The sequence below is a fragment of the Corella eumyota genome, chromosome 4 (assembly GCF_963082875.1).
Source record: "Corella eumyota chromosome 4, kaCorEumy4.1, whole genome shotgun sequence".
Classification (NCBI taxonomy): Eukaryota; Metazoa; Chordata; class Ascidiacea; order Phlebobranchia; family Corellidae; genus Corella; species Corella eumyota.
In genome coordinates this window covers 7,319,684-7,342,223 of record NC_137493.1, presented here as the reverse complement: position 1 = coordinate 7,342,223, position 22,540 = coordinate 7,319,684, and the positions used below count along the sequence as shown (strand labels likewise).

The window sequence follows — 22,540 nt, the reverse complement described above, 5'->3', positions numbered from 1 at the left end:
TTTAAAATTGTCGTGCGGTTAAAATGTTGTCTGAGTAAGCGCGAAGCCACTATCCAGATGTCCTGATGCAGTATTTCTGTGCAAAAAAAACAAGTACAAACTTGTTTTGTGTTCACCTGGATATTATTTATCTGTATTTGGCAATAAATTGAAAGTTATTTTTTTTTTTTTTAGAAAAAATAATACTAAGATTTTATAATTGTGCATGTAAAACTATTTTAAATGAACTGCTCAAAGTATTTAGTTTTACCAATTGTTAGTGGAAAAGCCTTTCTTTCCACCGCTGTATTGGTTAACCATAGTACACTATCACTAATCAAGCAACAGCAATGCCAGTGTGCCAAACCAATCGCTGCCATGCAAGTAAGATGGTTACATTTGCGGCAAAGGTACCTTGATGTAAAAAAAGAAGAGACTGCAACAGTACCGCCCAAAGCAACCCATGGTTTAAAGGGATTGGATGTCGATCATTTGCCACATTTTCAATCTCACAAAAAAGAAAAGGGGGAAATGCCAAAAATGGTTAAACCCTTAGAAGTTCACCCTGACATTGAAGAAGCTCGTGCCATGAACGATGGAGGTTATCGCTTGCCCCATCCAATATGGACAACAGAAGAATTGGAATCAGTTCGAATTACCCACACACCTCCAGTAACACGAGTCGATAAATTTGCATATTTCTGTGTTCGAGTTCTTCGCACTTCATTCGATTTGGGGTCGGGGTATACTTTAGGTAAAAAGACTGGAAAACTGGATGAAAAACAATGGCTTAAACGGATAATCTTTCTAGAAACAGTAGCCGGGGTTCCTGGAATGGTAGGTGCAATGGTCCGTCATTTAGGATCACTAAGAATGCTTAAACGTGATCATGGTTGGATTCACACACTGCTGGAAGAGGCGGAAAATGAAAGAATGCACCTCATGACAGCATTGAGAGTTGCAAACCCTGGTATCCTTATGAAATTGTGCATTATGATCACCCAGGGTATGTTTGTTTCTGGATTTTCACTAGCCTACTTTATTTCCCCCAGTTTTTGCCATCGCTTTGTTGGCTATTTAGAAGAAGAAGCAGTCAAAACTTACACCTCTTGTTTGGAAGCAATTGACAATGGTGAACTTAAAATGTGGTGCAGAATGAAAGCCCCTGAAATTGCAATCGAGTATTGGAAACTGGGCAATGATGCGATGATGCGTGATGTGATTCTTGCCATTCGTGCTGATGAGGCACATCACAGAACTGTTAATCATACTTTGGGGTCAAAAAATTCAGACGAACAAAATCCTTACCCTCCAGGACAATAAAAACTTGCTGCACTTAGACTTTGTTATGTCGCACTAAGACTGTGTATTATACATTGCTTACTGTTGTCTTTTTTAGCATTCTAATCTGTTATATTTTGCATCATTTTTTATATTTAGATGACATAGTTATAAATGTAAAAAACGTCCTTAGCATGGTGACTGGTCATTTCAACCTGAAGAGACCCTTGTAGGATAAACTTAAAAAATAAACAAACAAAAGGGGTTATTAGGTTGGTTTGTCCGGGGCTAGATTATCTGCAGGTTGAGTTTCTTCGTATTTGGCAATAAGTTGAAAGTTATTTTTTTTTTATTTAGAAAAAATAATACTAAGATTTTATAATTGTGCATGTAAAACTATTTTAAATGAACTGCTCAAAGTATTTAGTTTTACCAATTGTTAGTGGAAAAGCCTTTCTTTCCACCGCTGTATTGGTTAACCATAGTACACTATCACTAATCAAGCAACAGCAATGCCAGTGTGCCAAACCAATCGCTGCCATGCAAGTAAGATGGTTACATTTGCGGCAAAGGTACCTTGATGTAAAAAAAGAAGAGACTGCAACAGTACCGCCCAAAGCAACCCATGGTTTAAAGGGATTGGATGTCGATCATTTGCCACATTTTCAATCTCACAAAAAAGAAAAGGGGGAAATGCCAAAAATGGTTAAACCCTTAGAAGTTCACCCTGACATTGAAGAAGCTCGTGCCATGAACGATGGAGGTTATCGCTTGCCCCATCCAATATGGACAACAGAAGAATTGGAATCAGTTCGAATTACCCACACACCTCCAGTAACACGAGTCGATAAATTTGCATATTTCTGTGTTCGAGTTCTTCGCACTTCATTCGATTTGGGGTCGGGTATACTTTAGGTAAAAAGACTGGAAAACTGGATGAAAAACAATGGCTTAAACGGATAATCTTTCTAGAAACAGTAGCCGGGGTTCCTGGAATGGTAGGTGCAATGGTCCGTCATTTAGGATCACTAAGAATGCTTAAACGTGATCATGGTTGGATTCACACACTGCTGGAAGAGGCGGAAAATGAAAGAATGCACCTCATGACAGCATTGAGAGTTGCAAACCCTGGTATCCTTATGAAATTGTGCATTATGATCACCCAGGGTATGTTTGTTTCTGGATTTTCACTAGCCTACTTTATTTCCCCCAGTTTTTGCCATCGCTTTGTTGGCTATTTAGAAGAAGAGGCTGTTAAAAATTATACCTCTTGTTTGGAAGCAATTGACAATGGGGAACTAAAAATGTGGTCTAGAATGAAAGCCCCTGAAATTGCAATCGAGTATTGGAAACTGGGCAATGATGCGATGATGCGTGATGTGATTCTTGCCATTCGTGCTGATGAGGCACATCACAGAACTGTTAATCATACTTTGGGGTCAAAAAATTCAGACGAACAAAATCCTTACCCTCCAGGACAATAAAAACTTGCTGCACTTAGACTTTGTTATGTCGCACTAAGACTGTGTATTATACATTGCTTACTGTTGTCTTTTTTAGCATTCTAATCTGTTATATTTTGCATCATTTTTTATATTTAGATGACATAGTTATAAATGTAAAAAACGTCCTTAGCATGGTGACTGGTCATTTCAACCTGAAGAGACCCTTGTAGGATAAACTTAAAAAATAAACAAACAAAAGGGGTTATTAGGTTGGTTTGTCCGGGGCTAGATTATCTGCAGGTTGAGTTTCTTCGGGTTAAATTGACATTTATAAGTCTTTAGCTTACAGCTGTTTGTTAATTGTTATTTTTAATGAAAATAAAAAATGCCTTTCAACTTTGCTTTAATAAACATTCACTAATTTGCCTGGACTAAATTTATAGTCTTTAACAATCATAATAAATGGTGTCGGTGATTAACTATTCTAGTATCCTACCTCACATAGGCTTTTTAGTAATAAACACAACCAAGGTATGTTTTTAATATCACATTGTTTAAAAAGCATAAAAAAAAATTAAAACATAGCACATAGCATTAAGTGCTAACAGTAATTAGTGTTAGAAATTGCTGATTGCTACGCATGCAAAAAAAAAGAGTTGTTTTAAAATAAAGTATTTTGTTGCTAATGGAAAAATACAAACTGTATTGACAGAATATTTCATAAAAATTTTGTTTTATTATATAAGCACTTGTAAAAATGTTTTGCTAATAAACTGTTGTTTAAGAATTTATGGTTTGTTGAACACTATAATAGATATTAATATTGTTTGCATATTTTACTGTAAAACAACAAAATATAAGGATTTTAAATACTATCAACAATGAAAACACTTTGTACCATATGGGTAGTTTTAAAAGTTTTTAATTGAAAAGGAAAAAAAAACTAAGTAAGCATTGTTGCAACTACTTTAGCATATTTAGTATTAAAAGCTATTTCGCACTGATCATAAAAAGTATAATCATCTGTCAAATTTAGCTTCATGAAATGTTTTTAGTTTTTTTTTACTTAAATTAAGATTTAAATTTTAAATATAAGTAACATCTACTGTCATTCTAGCACAATTGGCCTTTTTCGAATATAAGATATCACAGTAGCTTTATGTGGCAAAAACACAATTATCACAATGCATAATACATACAGTAGGCTAGCCTAAATGACGAAAAAATCATTCAATCCATGATGCAACAAAGAAAATTTAAAGCACCCTTGGCAGAAAAATTTACCACACGGCAATAAGCTGAAAGAGTGAGACTCAAATTATGCAAACAAATACAATCTGCCCAGAATGCTTTATTTTTAATAAATAATAATAATTTGGAAGGAACATAGGATGCTGCAGAGATAAACTACGAAAAGCAAGAGAAAGAAAAATAAAATAGAAATGTGCAGAAAATACTAAGGAAATATTAATGTGCAGTGATTGTTAAATATAAAAATTGGAGACCGATGTTAAACTTCAGCTACCTTTAGATTGGCACAAATATCAAGTGCCTTTTTGTAAGCTAATTCAAGGTCAATATTCAGCTGGGTCATCATGGTGGAGAGTTGTGACGAACCAGCGTCATCTAACGACCGCGGCCTTTGAGTTAAATCTTGTCTTTGATTTCTTGGACTTGAACGACGTCCGTTTGGGGCCAAAATCCTCTGCAAATCTCGAACAAGTTTTTCACTATTTGGGGTCAAGGAACCAGGTGCCTGATCATCTAGTAAGGCTTTGGGATCGGCGTGAGGTAAAGTATCAGGGGCTATTGTTAAGGACATTGGGCGCTGGGAATTTTGCAATATTTGATGATGCACATTATTAAGGGGGTGATTGTTGTGCAGTGGATAACTACCAACAGTTAGTTCAGGTGATAGCAAATGAGTTTCAAAGGTACAGAGATCGAAAGAGTCTGTCGACAAAATGCTTGAATCACTGTAAGTGCTTACAGGTCTTGTTTGACTACCAACACTGCTTCCCTCATCACTACTAACACTGGTCAGGCGATCCTGTGCAGCAATAGGCATTAAATAACATTCCTTACCATTGTTATTTTTGTGTGGAATTCGAGGAGGCAAAGTGGCATTAGGGGCAACAATTGGTCTCATATTGGCATTTCTTTGTTGGCCAGATACTAGTGAGCCTTTGATGTGTGGTACTATAGGTGTTGTGCTCTCTACGATTTTTTGTGTTTCCAGGGTAACAGTAGGCGAGTTTTCTGGTATTGGGGCACGTTCGGGGGATGAGTAATACCCACTCTCTCGGTCCCTTTTTGATCTTAAAACTCGTCGTTTACTTGACACGCCTTGTGGTTTTACTTTCAGTTTTAAACTATCTTTAGCATGTAAACCACACACTGCTGCCAATTGACCAGCTAGGATGGTGTCTGCAGATGGTTGCTTTGGTTGTTGAGGTATTGTTGGTGGCTTATGATGGGTTGGTGGTATTATTACTGGTGTTTCTTTATGCTTCAATATACTTTTAGGGTGATGGTGATTTAAATGGTTCTCGTTATAATTATTTAAAGTTTCTGGTAAGTCCCCAACCAATTTTGAATTGGTTGTTTCCAAGATGTTATCATTCAAATCGATTCCGACGCCGAGGTAGGTGTTGTAATCTGCCACGTCATCAACATTAGTTGTCGTTAGAGAAACAGGGTCATTTATAATGTTAACCCATGGGTGATTAGCAATGTCGTCAATCGTCGCTCGCTTTAATGGATCAACAGTTAACATCCAGCATATTAATTGATGGGCTTCTGTAGATAAACGTTCAAATATGTTAAAATTAGTAAGACCATGTTAGTTTGTGTTGACTTAAAATAACCCAAACTTGGAATGTGTAAGTGTTTGCTTACTCTTGACAAGCGCTAGAAGGGCCACATGTTGGTTACCAAAAATAGGCGAAAAGTAAACAACGCGCTTGTTTTTTAGCAACAGTATGTGTTAAAAGAAATGTCAATACAATAAAAGTACTGTGTCGCCATATAATTTTACATATAAAGGCAAACAAAACCATTTGTATATTTAAATCTTTGCAGATTAGAATTAATGTTAGTGATTTATAACAATCCAATTCTATTAGACAATTCAATTCATTGGTACTTTAGCGAGCGGGCTAGTTTTAAAGTTCTTGTGTAGGTCAAGTGCCACCATTGAGTGCCAGTCTCTCGGTAAAATCCGGTTTAACTCAAAGCCGACACAATAATTACAGGATAGGAATGTACTTGATAGGACTATCCATACATAACCAGCTTTGTTGAAGTACAGTAAGAGGAAATATTTAAAATATTTTATCACTCATGTATTTATATTTATTAAATTATTTTTTCACACAAAATCAATGGCAAAATTTGCTTTTTAATAAATTCAAGCAGGGGGGTCGATACTAACAAAACAACAATAGATTATATTATAAAATCAATATTTTATTACCTGAAAAATAAGGTGGTTGGCTAAACTCTCCTGTTGTGATTTGTTTGGTTAAAACAGTGTAATCGCGGCCATCGAATGGCATAGTTCCATACACTAAAGCATACAACAGTACACCCAAGGACCAACTGTCAACCTGTAAAAAAATTAAATTTAATAAATAATACCAAAACCATTATTTTGTGGGAAATTTTTAGTTTTAGTACACAAAAACGACTTTTGTTTGTTTTCAAATTTTAAAACCGCCCGCCGCAAATTTAAATCTTAAAACAGTTGACCCTAGAGTTGCTTAAAGTGGTGGACAAACTATTTCAAGGACCAAAACTTAATCAGGCTTATAAGTCAACCGGGTTCCACTTCCAATCGTGTGGAACAGCAATCCCACGCAGACAAGAACTGTTGTTACAAAACAATAGGAATGTCAAGTGTACTGTGCTTGCTATAAGTTCAGACAAGACCTTTTCAAATACAAGGTCCTTACTAAATATCCCAAGCACACAATGACATATCATTCAAAGCATATTTTCTTTGTGTAAGTCGAGCTAAAATCATATATGTTTAATACATTGTTTGGTTGATCTTGGGCTATATATTGCTTTAATATAAGAGCAAGTAAAATATTAACAATATAAGGGTTTAAGCACGAATACAAATAACTGCCAAGCCCAAGTGCAAACAAAAATACGGGGTTTTCCAAATGTCACCGATCGTAAGGTTTGGTTAGGTTAATATTTCTTAGAATAAAATGTACACTTGTATTGACAAGTAGACAAAGACCCAGCACCCACACTCAAGTAACCAAAAATGTTTGGTCAAACAGCAGGGTTGCTATTTAACAAACGCTAAAATTAAATTTTCAGCAATGGGAAACTGAATTTAAACTTTATTTTTTTGAGCAATATCTTGTTCGACTAGATAACCCAGACATGCTGTCTTCTATTATGTAACAGCACAAACAATCGTACAAGCACGTAAATGGCATCGAATTTCCTTGAAGGACAGGTTTATTATCACAATCTAATATTCCAATCTTATGTACACAAAGAAAGGCCCATTAGGCCCTATAATTCATTAACACAAACATGCCCTTTAGCGTATATAATGCAAACTAACATTGGTAATTAACCAAATGTCAATTTTATTTTTTGAGAAAAATATTGCCCTCAAGTTGTAAGAAGTTTTATGATTCTTATTTAAAAGGATTTACATCAACTTTATATTTAAAAAATAATGCTCTGTTTTAATTTTTAATGTCAAAATAGTATATCAACTTTATGTAGGCCGACTAAAGTGCAACTGCAATGCACATGTATCAATTATCGCCTAATCTGTTTAAAAATAACCAAGAAAATAATAAATAACTTACTTCTGGGCCTATATAAGGCTCTCCTGTCACTATTTCAGGTGAAGCATACAGCGGACTTCCACAGAAAGTTTGAAGTAGACTTCCCACTTTGAACTTATTTGCAAGACCGAAATCTGCAATCTAAAAATGGAAATGGACTTCTGTTACTTTTTAATTCATTTCAAAGATAAAATAAACGATGGATAGTGCATCGAAAAAATCGCATAACTAATTGAAAGGGTTGACTGATGTTATTTAGATTTTATTTATTATATTGTTGTATTTTATAACAAGGTCATACAATACATTACTCATTTAATTTAAATCAAATATAATAAAACTTGGGTGCAATACCCTTTTAACCTCTACAGTCATTAAGATCCTGACTATTTAAAAAATGAAACATAATATTAAATAACAGGTCAAAATTATTATTGAACAACACATGTGCGTATGTATAATTGTCTATTGTGCATGCATTATGTCATTTATTGACAAGCATTATACAATGTATTTACTTAACAAACTGCCATACCTTTATTTGGTGATCCTTATTTAATAGAATATTTTCCAATTTTAAGTCTCTGTGGACAACACCTCTCTGTAATAAACAGTAAAAAAAATTACTTAAAAAGCTGTCCCTAGAGGTCATTAAAGTGACAAAAATATTGAATTTTCTTTTGAAGTTATTTTAGGTGTAGGTCGAGGTTAACTCTAGGCCAAACATCTGAATGCAATTAACTAACAAACAACAACCTTCCTTTTTAAAATTAATGATCAATCATATTTAATGTTGAACCCAATTACAGTGGCATTTCAATATAAATGTTTATCGGTTTTATATGGGTTGTCAATGTCAAAAATTACGTCATGTTTGCAATTCAGGAAGTGCATTTAAGCGAATGACCTAATGTATTTATAGTTGTGCTAAACTAAACGACAGGAACAACAATTTGACTCCCTATTTCAGGCATGATGTAATGCTAGCGAAAAATCAAATATCAAATATTGACATTCGGAAAAAATGCCGTAATAATGTCAGCCTTATGCTAAGTAAAGGGAGTAGGTGTGCTATTAAACGGCATTTAAGAATGGAAAAGTACTGAAAATATACCCAATGCAAATTACTTGCAATTAATTACTTAAGGGCAGGAAGTAAGGATTATTAACTAACCGCTGGTCACAATAATACAATGTGGTGGCCTATAGAAAATAGTGAACCGAATTCTCTTGTATTAAATAATTTGAAAGTAATTTAAATATCAAATCTTTAGACTTAAAATCAGTATTTTTTAATTTTATAACTTTCTACAAATTTTGGCCTTATTTGTAGTGGTATTAATTGAATCATATTAGACAGTCTTAAATTTTTAATTAAAATATGTAAATTTTTTCTTTTACTGTGTTATAAATAATACTTACTTTGTGGCAGTATCTAACAGCCGACACAATTTGTCTGAAAAAGTTTTTGGCCTCTTGGTCACAAATTCCACGTTTAAGTGCGAGGTAATCGTACAACTCCCCTCCTGCTGCATATTCCATCACAATTACTATTTTGTCATGGTTTTCAAACACTAAAAAAAGCAAAATTAATTTAAAATTTCAAAAAAATTAAATTTCCTAAGGTAGTATAGGCTATTATAATACAAAAATAGAATGGGGATAATAAAATATTCTGTATTTTAATTCATTACCTGTTTTGGAGAAAAGGTAAAAAGAGAAAGATGACACTAAAATTGTTTTGCATTTTTAAAACGTTTAAATATTTAAACAAACTGTCTGCGTGCCAAGCATTTAAAATGATCAATTATTAATAACGTTTTCTACCATGCCAATTGACTACATAAACAATTCATAATTTGACATTTAAAAGAAAAATGACAAAAAAGGGAATTTTTCACATTTCAGTTTTTAAACCACTTCAATTACCCAAATCTGAAAAATATTTTAAAAAAAGCAAAATTTTTACCCAATGATTCATATCACATTTGTTATGCTTACATAATAATGCATGAAATATTAACTAAGAATTAATATTAAAAATAAATAATTGAAAAAAAACAACAGCTTTGGAAACATGTCAATCTATTACCTTTTTTGGATAAAAACTTTAAATTAATTTTCCCAATTATTTTACAAAATTATTTTGCCCAAGCAATCGTAAAAAGAAAGTCCAATTTCATCTACCTTCATATATTTGAATAATATGTTGATTTTCTATTGATGACATTATTTCCATTTCCCTTCTAATATGCTTCATGTCCACTTCTCTGATTTTTTCTTTTTTAATTGTTTTTACTGCAACCTACAACCAAAAAACATTTTTTTTAATTTAAGTCTAACATTATTATTATATTTATTATACAAATTTAAAATAATAGATTACTTATTTTATTAATCTTAAGCAATAAATTCAAGTTTGAGGTTTAGTCAATTTTGTGATGCAGAGATTTAATCAAATAAGCAATAAATCTGTAAGAATTTAATCTACTAAGCCCCTAAAACATTTTATAATCACTTTATGCGGCCAAATAATATTGATTTTGGTTATTTTATTGATTTTTTTGGCACAATATTTATCCTAAATAATTTTTTGAACCTGCTTAGCCTAGGATGGTACAAGGAGGTCAAAAAATGACATTATATTTCAATTAATCCAAAAATTTAATCTAAATAAATTGGTCAAAGCACAAAGAGCTTTCTGAAAATATAAAGAAAAATATTAAAATACTTCAGATTAAATATTTAAAAAAAAAAGTTTTTGACATTGTTAGCAATATTTCATGTTATTTATAAAAACAAGATTAAAGTGGCTATTTTAAACATATAAACACTTTTGCTTTGGTAAATGTTTAATGGGATTAAGTTTGTGTTTTATGGATAAATAAGCCAATTAATCTATCCCAACAAAATAATAGTTAAGCCTTATCAACTCAAACCACCTTTCTATTTTTACAAACAAAATATGTAGATAAATTGTATAGAACGAAAAATATACATTCTTTGGAATAAAAGAAATTGTTTTAGTCAGCATTCCATAATAACTATAGGAATGGCATAAGGTCACTTGGCAGACAATAGATAAGGAAAAACGAAACATCAGCATAATTGAAAAGTATGAATCAGACACGCAACCCTATGAAACTGGAAAATTTATATTAATGAAAAAATGTAGAGTCTATTCAAACTGAATTTTAAATCAAACACAATATAACAAACTGTACAATCGAAAATTAGCAAAACAATAATAATTTACGCAGTTCGGTTTCTTAAAAGCCAACACGTATTAAACCTAAATACCCTTAGTTTAGGTTGGTTGCAATATGATGTCAAAGATCAGATATCCCTATAAAATAGCAGAAAATACTGTCAAGTACAAATAAGGAATTCTGTTTCGAAGAAATTTTTTTGTTGGTTTTTAGAATGTTTTTTTGCGTATTCGTTAATAAACTACCAAATATAAACACAATGTGCGCGTCATAACACGACATTGCTAAGAGAACAATACAAAAATCAGGCTAGTTGATTGTTAGGTTTTGAGAAACGAAATATGCTGACAAGCGCCCGCCGGGTCGGCACAAAACAAAGACCATTGCTGGTTCACGAAATAGTCATTGACGTCACAATAACCGGTACATAAAATATTTAAACGCTGTTCCGAACAGTAATAAAATTTTCACTTTTTATTGCCCGAGCAGTGTTTCGGCCAAAAATAAAAGACTTTGACGAAAAAGTAAATATTATTCGGCGTCTAAATGACGAAAACAAACACATTAGCGTTTGAATTTCTTAAAGCCAACCACTCGAATCGAAAACTACAGGCCGAGAGGTGAAACGCGGACAGCAAAATTTGTTGACCACTTTTAAGAAAAAACATATCGGCCAAGCGTCTCAAGTGTCGTTTTTCTAGGCCAAACGATAAGCGTAAACAGGTTGTCACAGATGGATATCACTATATTATTAACGCCAGGAAATGTATAAGTTCAAAGGTTATGTTACACACGATTGTAAGACAAAGGCGCCTTTAAAATGTGTAAACTTATATCTGAAATAGAATTTTATTTTTAAAGATCGCTTCCGTTATATGCGCCAGCTAAACTGGCGTAACGCGGTACTGAAAAATCAAAACATAAACCATTTAAAGACTTGTTTTCGCCATTTGTCGTAATTCGACTTCAGATGACACCGATATCACGTGATCTGTTTGTATTATGACAAAACAAGGAACAGGTGTCTACGTTTGTAGAAGGTGACAAGCAACCTTGAGAAAGAAACAGCTTAGCTAAATTAACCCAATTAATATTAACCACAATGCATAATATAAAAACTTTGGGATTTTTTTTATAAATTAAAGAAGACTTGATATTACTTGAATGTAAAACACATACAATATTGGATTAATTAAACAATTGACTATTGTTGTATTGCAACAGTCGTTAAAAAGATCACACAATTGTTAAAACGATGGGTCATAAAAAATATGGAAATCACCTATTTTAAATAATAGTAAAATTAACAAAAGGGTAAAGTTAGTTGTTCAAATAAAAAATATTTTACAGTCATGTATTTTTAATGGTTTGTTTGACAAGTAAGCAATTTGCACAACAAAAACTGCTTTGAAGTTTTTGTTGGCGAGACACTTTATCGCCCTTACACAAACTGCATTAAACTTTAATTATCAGCAAACATCTAACTCGAACCTGTTCGACAACGATCTGTTTTTTTTTTCTCCAAATGCAGAACTGTTGACGTAATAATATAAATAATTAACAGGAGTACAAAACTAGGGAATTTTTTTACACCACATATTCGCGTGGGCGTTGTTTGTTTACCAGCATGTAGGTAGCTGAGGAGAAGTAATAGGTGTGTTGTGGTTTTTCAAATTTTTAATAAAATAATTTGCCCTAAAATTGACGTGCTTGTAAAAAACAACTTTTCTGTATTTTTTCTTGTCTCTGAATTTAGTGTATCGTAAATTTTTGTCGAGTTATTGATTTTTTTAAATATTTGTTTTTTATTAATCCACCAACTGTTATCTTCAGGTAAAATACAAACACAAACACAACCTTATGACGTCACAAGAAGAACGTTTCCGTAAACACGCCGACGCATTTTTAATAAACAAGCCAGTAGAAATCTTGTGCAGAGTGCCAATGTATTTGTGTGCAAACGCCTAAACCGCATATGTCGATAAGGCTATCGTTGCAATAGTTATACTTGCTTGCGTATATCAGATGCGATAAAACAGTGCAAACTAAAATTAATGACGTAAATCACGTGATTTATGACGTGTGTCAATCAGCACATTAGTGTCGCATCTATTAATAGGGTCATTGGCATTAATAACCGTATCGTAACAGTTAAGCCTGCGCAGTAAAAACTAAACGATCAAATAAAATTGAAAGATCGACAAAAATTGCTTTATTGTTGCAATGTTACCGCGGTATGTTTACGACATAATATCAATAAATTTTATGACGTCAACAATCGGACTGTTTATGATGTTTTTTAGTATTCAAAAACAATCAATACGCGGCCTTGGCACAACAGAATGTAAAAATTAGACTTGGCGCCCCGAAATCGTAAACTGGCGTCCTTGTCCTGCTGGGTTACATTCCTTAGATTAGATAATTGCCACACGCTAAAAGACCAACGCATAAGAGCAAATAAACGTCGAAAAAGACCAATTCTGAATATATATATGACAAAAAATGTCTGTGCTTAATATTTTTTATCGAGTAACAATAGTCACGATAGGTAAAAAACAAAACTGGCCTAGTTTGATCTGAATGACAACTTATATGCTAAATAACATTAAAAAACGCATTAAATACAGTATACGCTTGCACACTTGAATTTTATTAATTCCGAGCCTCGAGATATATCTTCTACTTCAACACACTTACAGAGTGCTTCTAAATTCTGACAGCAATTTACGATTATTGCAATTAATGTCAAAATTTAACAGGACCGCAAGTCAAGATGCATAGATTTGTGTATAAAGTGTGATAAAATCACTTAATCAAAAGTCTTATTTTCTAAGAATTATTTGATTGATATATGTGGAATTTTATCTTGAACAACTTTATCTTGAGTTAGCTCGTAATAATAAAAAAATTTAAATTTATAAACACATTCCTTGCTGCAATCATGAAATTATTAAATTTTATAATAATTTGGGGTTGAGTAAAAGTGTTAGGTCACACTATTTTCTATTACAGGAATTAACAGTTACAACCGCGCATTAAATAAGGGATTAAATTTAATGCAACATATTATCACATGTTGATTGAATATGTCGTATACACGCGATGTGGATTAGCGTGCTATTTCCGTCGCCAAACTCAGTGGAGAGTGGTTACTAATTGTGCCCTTCGCCAGACAGATTTCCAGCCAATTCAGCAGCGATTCAGCGTGCTTTTCATCGCAATTAAACGCTAGTCATTAGCTCTATGTTATTACGTTCGCTTAATCGCATTAACATTAACGTCGGGGCATGTAAAAACACGGTTGGGTATGACTTAAAAACCACTACCTGGCAATTGGTGTAATTTTGTTGTTATATAATTGTAGCGTTGGGAATGCATGCGCGTGTTGTTCTACACACAATGTCAATTAGAAAATTAGTTGTTGTTTTTCACAAGGTCCTTTTGTGGCCACCAACATACTGAACAACCTAACAAAAACGAATGTTTGGCTTTTAAATAGCTAATTTAATTAGGAAGAAAAGATTGGATTACGAAAGCTGAAAAGAAGGCCAGACAATATACATTGGCTTTACACTATAGGATTATAAGACTTTTCCAATATCCTAACATATTTACCCAATGACTTTCAATCCAATAAGCACAAGGGGTTTTTTGAAACGGGTTTAATTTGACAGTAATACACGTAATAATAGGGATTCGAGAAGCTTCTGACGTACGAACTTGCACCACATTTTCAAATTTAAGGCAAAGTCAGTCAAGCACATAGCACGTGGCTTACGAAAACTCTAAACAAATTTCTTGACTCATTTTAACACGTGTGAGGCCCAATTTTTTTCCAATAAATTGGGATTTAGGAAAACTTAGTTAAGTCGGGGTAAGTCGAGTTTTTCACCACTTATTGAGCAACAAAGCAATGACGAAGCGAATTCAATCCAGCGGTCTACATTAAATAACGACAGAACAATGAAAATCGTTACTCGCTAATATAAAGATCAATATTAAATACACGGCAAACAACAGCCAAACCAAGGCAACGACTTAGTCCAAATATTGCACCTGAACACAAACAGTACAGCCTACTGTTTACCTCATAACTTAAGAAATAATGATAATATCTTATCCAGTCAGGCCAACTAAAAAATGTTATTGAGATTAAGATCAAAGAAGCCTTAGCGCGAATAAAATAGGGTTGATAAGGCTGTAATAAAAGAGCCTACGATCGGTTGAACACTAAAAATATTAGAGCGTGTATAAATCAATTGAAACGTAATCGCTTATATACCAAAACGAACTCAAATGAACGTAACGAGAATTTAAAAAATAGGTCGGTGTAAGCTTGTTATTCGTTCACCGAATCATGTTGTTATTATAGGGAATATAAGTCCATATGAACTCAGATTAACTACTAACTCTTTTACTTGATCAACACAAACAATACGCCAGCATGCCTCTTACTGCAAATTCAAGGGCCAGTTATGATTGCTCTGACGTTTTTGTCGCTATGGATACTTTAAATGACGTCACAATAGTCAAGTGGATAGGAAAATAGTTAAAAACCACTTGGCCGCCTCTGCGGTTGATGTCGCAACCCACGCGACAGAAATGTCTCGAAAATACAAGGCCGACCAAAATTATCAAAAATTGTATACAAACTGTGTTTAAAACATAATTTGTTAATTAACCGTTCAAGTGTGGTGTGGGATTGCTTTAACACAGCTTTTTCATCAATCAAATACAATAAAACACTTAAAAGCACGATCAGGACAAAGTTTTTAGTGAAGTGCTTAGGTTTAATTTAAGTACGGGGCCTTTTGTGGAAAATAAATGTAAGCATTTTCTTTATTCTGTTTATGTGAAAGGCGAAATTTGATATCTTAAATACTGCTATACATTGGAGAATCTTAAATTTCAATTTTAGAAAGGTTCAATGATAAAGAAAAAACTGTGACTGTTTAAGTTAGAAAACTATTATTATATACTATATTGTTGTTCTGAAGTGGTGTTGCTAAAAATAAACCTTTCAACAAAGGCAGAGTGACATTTTATTCAATTTCGCCATAGCCAATTACATGTTGTGTTAGTATAAAAGCAATAACATAATATTTTAAACCGTGACTTGACCTAGTAATTAAAACATGTAAAATCTAAATATAACGATGGACATATTCTTTGACGCATTGCTATATTGGTCGAATCATGCTGAGCTAGCAATTTTTGTTGGCCAATTAGGCGGGCACCAGTAATTAATTAGCTGACGGGTAGTCAGAATTATAAGCACCAGTGTTTTGTTTTCGATTACGTGGTAATTGTAGTAATACGCAATTCCAATGACTATCAATATTTCGCCTACTAGTTAATAATACTGCATGCCTCCTATATACGTTGTTGACATCAGACTAAACACACTACCCGGTATATAATTCGAAAATACAACAAAAACCCGTTGCCAACACAACTTAGGAGTTATTAATAGATTTTATGATGGACGTCCATGGGCGCTTATTACAACGGGGCGTGCTTGAGTAAGTATAAGTATGAAATTAAAATAGCCTTTAAAAAATACCCGACCCACGTTGAACAAACGTTTCAAATTGTGTCATAATAGGTGTAAGTTGTCCTCTTATTGACTTACGTACGTAACTATATTAAACTACTCTTAGAGTAATGCTGCGTATGAACCAAACCTATGGGAATGAATCACATAGGGTACCGCCTAGAAATCCCTTTTTACGCTGCGTCAAGAAGTGGTCTATATTTAGTAACACTCGTTAATCGCTAGCAACGAGTGCTATATAGGAGAACGGTATCGTAAATAAAGTAATTTAGCGAAAACGAAGCGTTACTAAGAAAGGATATATGAAAATATTAAACAACAACTTTTATAAAAAAATAACTGCACAAAAAAACAAGCTTGTTTTTGTTACCTTCAAAACAAAAATTTTTGAAAGTAAAAACTTTAATCTCGCTTAACATTTTTTACACTCAACTGGTAATCGGATGATAATTATATTTTCTTCCCTCTTCAATAATTACACCGAATACACAAAAACGTTGATTATTATGTAGAGACAATTGAATAGAATAAAGGGATGGAATCATATGTAAGTAGACCAATATTAATAGACATCTGCGTCATAGAAATTTGCTAGTGTTTTTTTTATTGTTGCCTGCTGGGTTATTGATTTTTGTGAACGATAATAGCAGCAACAAAGACACAACATTTTTACACGTTAATAAAAATTATATAATCAAAAATTAAACTTTAGTATCAACAGTTACAAATGCTGTTTATAAACAAAAACACAATAAAGTGACAGCAACACGATAGAAGTTACCAATTCGCACGAATATAAAATTTCCAACATTGTTGCTTATTTACTCGTGAAATGGGATAATCTTAGGGCCCCTAAACGCGGTGTTTTTAAACTTCAACTGAGCACCATATTTGGCAAACTTTCAGAATTTCGTACACGCGATGTACTGGGCAAATGTCAATACCGCAGTTTTTGTAACAAAAGATAACATATTTTTAAATTACACCATTAAGGAGAATGTAAGAAAAACAAAATATTTTAGGTAATATTTATCCATAAAGTCACATTGTATAAGCAATTAGTTGTAACTTAAAAGCCTTAACAAGTTGCTTGTCTTATGGTATAAACCACTATGTTTACAATACTAAAATAGACAAGCTAGTTTTTTCTTTAAGTAGCCTACTTGGTTTTTAAAAAAAAAATGGACAAAAAACTAAGTTATTTGTATTACCCTTGAACTTAGCAATTACTAACACTATTGCAAATAAATAAAAATTTAAACAAAACTGAGAAAAAGGGAATATTGATCAAACTGTGATTGACCTATTCCTCTGAGATTTGATTTTCATTAAATTCAACCCACAATTAAATGGTGATCAATAAATAGCCAAAGTTCAATTAAACAGTTTAAAAAAATCAGATAGTCCATTAAAATCTTATCTATTTTAAAAACAACTTGATGCAATAAAAAAAAAGTTAAACAACAATGCTAAAAATATTCAAAATAAAATGAAATGTGCTATTTGAATAATAAATATTTAAAAATTATATTTACTCACCAATTTGTTAGTTTCTCTATGTTTTGCTAGCTTCACCTTTCCATAAGTTCCCTTGCCCAAACTTTTTAGGAACTCATATCGACTTTTTACATTATGTCTGTGGTGATGTCTTCGAACGGGTGACTGGGTGATGTAGACATCAGTTGTGGTAGTTTTAACCCTTGTTGCAACTGGGTTACTTGGTAATTCAGATTTTATCATCCTTAAATATTTGATCTAAACAAAAAAAATAAATTTGGGTTGCTAGGTTATTAGTTTTTAAAATATATATAAATACTCTGATTAAATCTGTTTGTTGTCTTTACATATTAACTAATGTCTGTATAAAAGAGCATTCAACAAAATCAACCTTGCCAAATAAATGTCATAAAAATAATATTAATAGTTTTTTTGTTTGATTAATGACTATGGTGTGATTCTGAGGAACTAACTACTAAAATGTAATGACGACAACTGTGTTAGAGGTTACGTGGGAATTTTCTTTCTCGTGTTGCTTTTCTCTTATTTTGACACGCTTATATTTTAATGACTACAGACTTTTATTGCGGAAACTTGTTTATGAACGTACCTACAAACAAAACGAAATGGCTGCCCGCGTCGCATTTCTTTGTTTATGAATCAGCAGCCTTTACAATTTCTTTTTTCTGACGCCTCTATTTCCTGGTCTCTCTCGCAACGTATTTGTGACAACAAAAGACGTGTTGTAGCGCACCCTAGCGCCTTTCTATTTGATCAAGCACGTTGTGAATAAGCTTAGGTCCAATTTTAACCGAACTGAACAATAGTTTATAAAACAAATTTTTAAATGTGGAGAGGTACAAGGCTGTCGAGATAAAATGATTTTATGTTAAATAAAGAGGATAAAATAATAAAACGTTTTACACTTTTAACCCACAAAATTTAAAACCGAACTGCAAACCTCGTAATTTTTTCTTATTTACGACTGGACATCTGCTGCGAAACTGTTTATAAGTTTTTGTATATTTTAAAAAAAGTTGCTTTTAAAACAAAGTCTCAATTCAAGAAGTAAAAAGCCAACGTCAAACAAAGTAACTTGTCATTTCGTTGCGTTGAAAATCTTTAAAAAAAAGAAAATGGCCACTTCAAATTTATTTTGGGTCGGTGTACTTTTATTGTTTTTTACTTTTACCAAATGTACAAAGTTAGAAGTTCAACCGGACGGAGATTCTACAGTAGCTCAAAATCAACTTCAACAAATTTATAAACAAGCTCAACACATGAAATATGGCAAGGTTTAAACTAATTTTTACAAATGCAATTTATGGTAGCTTCTATTTCGTCAAACGAATTTTTTTTCAAATTCACATTTTTTGCAGTGTTGGACAGAAGCACTGGAGATTTTGAGATCAGGTTGCCGAAATTTAAATGATGAAATGCAACGAAGAATTGCTTATGCTTTTGCAAGATGTCACTTACAAGTAAGGGTTAAAATATGTTTTTTAATACATGTGGCTGAATTTATAAATAAATTTCTTTATAATGACTTCAAATCATGATAATTTGTAATAAAAAGTTTAAAATTTTTTGTTTTGTTACAGAGTGCTGGACGTGATATTCCAGAATGTGATGAAGACCAACCGGTATCAGAATGTACAAATGAAAAAGTTCTTACAGATTCAGCATTTAACACTTACACTGAATTCTTTACACATACCCAACAAATCTGTTTTCATCTCCAAAGCCAGGTTTAATGCATGAGCATAACCACTGTTAAATAAAAATACCAGAAAAAATATTTCATATATGTGTACATAAGTAAACTAGAAGAAAATAAATTGTACCTCATTTTTTTAAATTACATCTTTGATACAAAATTAAGGTGTGGCATGAAGCAACAGAAACAACAATCTCACGTTTAGCTGACAACTCAGAAGAAGTTGCAAGTTCACTGGAACAAAGTTCACAGATTGCCCAAGTAATGGTGGAAAGGCAAACTGTTACTTTGGAAAATCAGGAAAAAATCATTCGAAATGATCAGATGATGAGAGAAAATATGCTCCAATCTGTACATGATGTTCAAAAATCACATGAAGAAACGAAAGCAGTAATAAGGGAGCAGCGTATCCTATTTGCAGAGGTCTTTGACAGAGTAGCAGGTATAAATAAAACTTTTTGTTTATATATTTTTATTACTTTTATTGATGAGCTAAAAACTAGATTAAATAAATTTTTAAAAATAAATATTTTAATTTGTAATCAGTATTATAAATAGTAAATGCTTTGATTTTATATTCAGTACCATATTGATTTAAGTATATATATATTTAAAAGCTCCTTTTTTGTTTAAAGCTTTGCAGAAAACTGTTCTTGGTGAATTCACAAGTATTTACACATTTGGTTTTTACGTTGGTGCATGTCTTTTGGTTTACATTCTAACATCAACTTCCAGAACTGCTTCGGCCAGAATTTGGATGTTTGGTCTCATTACGCTAAATTTTGCAACAGAGCGACTAATTGTGAATTACAGACTAAGTAAATATCTCTAACTTTGGTAAACCATGCTTTCAATTCTTTGATTTACTTTTAAAGTTTCGTACAAACTTTGCATAACAAATGTTTTCTTTTATGCCTGATTCAAAAATTTTTAGGACCAGATCGAGATAGTGACTTTGTAGATAGTATGATTTTTTCAGAAGATGTTTATGCTGATATGTGGGTATGCAGAAAAGTGTACACTGTTCTTTCCATCATCGCTATGCTAGTATGCATTGTCAGGTTAGCAATATTTCACATACTAACATTTAAAGCATAGCATCATTGTTAAAAGACTTCAGTTAATTGTGACGTACTGGGTTTAAAGGCATCACAAACAGTTTAAACTTTTGCTTAACCAAAAAGCAATCATCAGTTCATTTACCAGGCAAATATAATCTATAGTATCCCGAAATGCTGAAGTTACCCTAAAACCGGGTTGTGAACGAACCAAATGCTAACAAACGAACCAAATGCTTAGCCATGAAATTAACCTTTCTACATTGGGGATAAATAAATACTAAAAAGAAATTGTTTGAGTGTAACATGGGTTTTGTTTAATTCAGGTATAAGGATTACAACAAAATCAACAACGATTTGTTGAAAGAAATTCGGAGGCAAAATTTAGAACTTCAGAGCATTCTTAAGGAACAAGGAATTACCTCAATTCATTCAATTAGTGACCTTAACTCTTCCACTAAACCAGAACAAGTATAACTATAATAAGATCTATTTTTTGTGTTATGTAACAGAAATATGTACTAGGATTTTTTTGGTGGTAAATCTAATATTTCTACTTACAAATAATATCCATTTGCCTATGACCAGAATACAAAGGTGGTTGATATTGTAAAGAATGGAGAGATAAATGCACTTAACAATGTTGTAGCCAGACTTGATGATTCTATGCAACAAGGTAAGTGTTCACATCAATTTAAGATAATTTCAATAAAAATTATTGTAAATACATATTTCTCTTTATTTCTTTATAAATTTAATTAACAAAAAAGGTAACTCGAGTTATCGGGGATCTCCATCAATACGACTGCTTGGAGACTCGGAGGATGAAGATGACATTACTTTTGTTGGGGAAGATTCTGGGTAAGTAGCGAATTTTAAATATCTTTAGATAAAGAAAATTTTAGATGAACTCTGTTTAAAGAAAAATTTACAAATTTTAACATTGTTTTGTTTATACAGGTCTGATACATCTGTTGCTTCGAGTTATATGACCAACAGCTCTCAAAATCGTCGCCGAAGATCTGGCAGTGTTTCAGCTATGATTCGTTCTGTACGGCGCTCATCTACGCCACTTAGGAACATTGTTTCGCACAGAGACAGTTCCTCGAGCAGAAGATCCAGTATTAACTCAGTGATCGAGGAGGTAAATGAAAGTGTTGCTGAAACTCAAGTAAGTTTAATATAATTTTTTTAGGTAACTTTTGTGTGTTTTGCTGTTGAAGAAAACCTACAATCCGAACATAATTTTTGCCAATGGAATTGTATCTTAATTAAGTAACAGAAAAAAAATCTCGAATGCAAAAAGTTAATACTTTTTTATATTGTGTGTGTATGTTCTGTGATTAACTTAATCTATATTATATAAATTTGTAACTGACAATATTTTAATATTTATAGGGGGTAATTGTTGGAGGCTACAATTTGCGACGAAGATCGATTATGAACCGTCAAAATCCAATTTTAAAACAAGAGAGCGTTAATGAGTTTATGCAAAAAGTTGCAAACTTAACAGATAAACAACGTCATTTTTGGGAAGAGAATTAATTTAGTTTGTGGGTGGCATTCTGTTATGAAATCAAAATTTGCAAAAGTTCAACATTTAATCTGTAACTTTTTTTTTATTGGTTATATCTCCACGTATTTTTTGTGTTTAAGTGATCATTTGTTTTGTAACTTCTTTTTAATCTATCTGTCATTGCAAAGCCAACCACTTAATTGTTGTATTTTAAACCTTCTACTGTGCTTTCTGTCTATATTGTGGCATGTATTTATACGGCAAATTCAACTTGTAAGTGTGTTTTTCGATTGTGCTTAAATTTTCTTTGCTGCTCTTTCTATCATGAACTACTAACCTTAACAGTGTTTTATCCGTATCAATTTTCATTGTACTCTTTTTTTTGATACTTTTATATTACACTTCAAATAAAGTTCTACCTATTTAAAACTACTTTGAAATGTTTAAAATTAACTCAGGTAGTTCAA

At 32.5% G+C, this 22,540-nt stretch overlaps 3 protein-coding genes and 1 pseudogene across 3 annotated transcripts; 3 read left to right on the top strand and 1 right to left on the bottom strand.

Annotated features, from left to right (window-relative positions):
- The first annotated feature begins 179 nt into the window (after positions 1 to 179).
- On the top strand, positions 180 to 1,315 carry LOC145749315 (uncharacterized; annotated as a pseudogene).
- A 350-nt stretch (positions 1,316 to 1,665) lies between these two features.
- Positions 1,666 to 3,442, top strand: LOC145749314 (uncharacterized). Its single transcript, XM_082565047.1, is given in 2 exon segments — positions 1,666 to 2,155; positions 2,158 to 3,442. Coding segments are annotated over 2 exon segments (1,077 nt in total). The 3' UTR covers positions 2,745 to 3,442.
- LOC145749313 (NUAK family SNF1-like kinase 1) lies at positions 3,244 to 18,036 on the bottom strand. Its single transcript, XM_082565046.1, has 7 exons — positions 17,825 to 18,036; positions 9,710 to 9,827; positions 8,945 to 9,096; positions 8,058 to 8,123; positions 7,544 to 7,663; positions 6,181 to 6,313; positions 3,244 to 5,504 (listed from the first exon to the last, which is right to left on the bottom strand). Exons 1-7 carry the CDS (start codon positions 18,023 to 18,025, stop codon positions 4,216 to 4,218), a joined length of 2,079 nt encoding a protein of 692 aa, XP_082421172.1. The 5' UTR covers positions 18,026 to 18,036; the 3' UTR covers positions 3,244 to 4,215.
- A 720-nt stretch (positions 18,037 to 18,756) lies between these two features.
- LOC145750184 (uncharacterized) lies at positions 18,757 to 22,435 on the top strand. Its single transcript, XM_082566149.1, has 11 exons — positions 18,757 to 19,077; positions 19,162 to 19,263; positions 19,384 to 19,530; positions 19,665 to 19,941; positions 20,135 to 20,317; positions 20,434 to 20,560; positions 20,884 to 21,028; positions 21,146 to 21,233; positions 21,328 to 21,418; positions 21,518 to 21,728; positions 21,956 to 22,435. The coding sequence occupies exons 1-11, from the start codon at positions 18,919 to 18,921 to the stop codon at positions 22,100 to 22,102; spliced, it is 1,677 nt and encodes a 558-aa protein (XP_082422275.1). The 5' UTR covers positions 18,757 to 18,918; the 3' UTR covers positions 22,103 to 22,435.
- Positions 22,436 to 22,540: the final 105 nt, after the last annotated feature.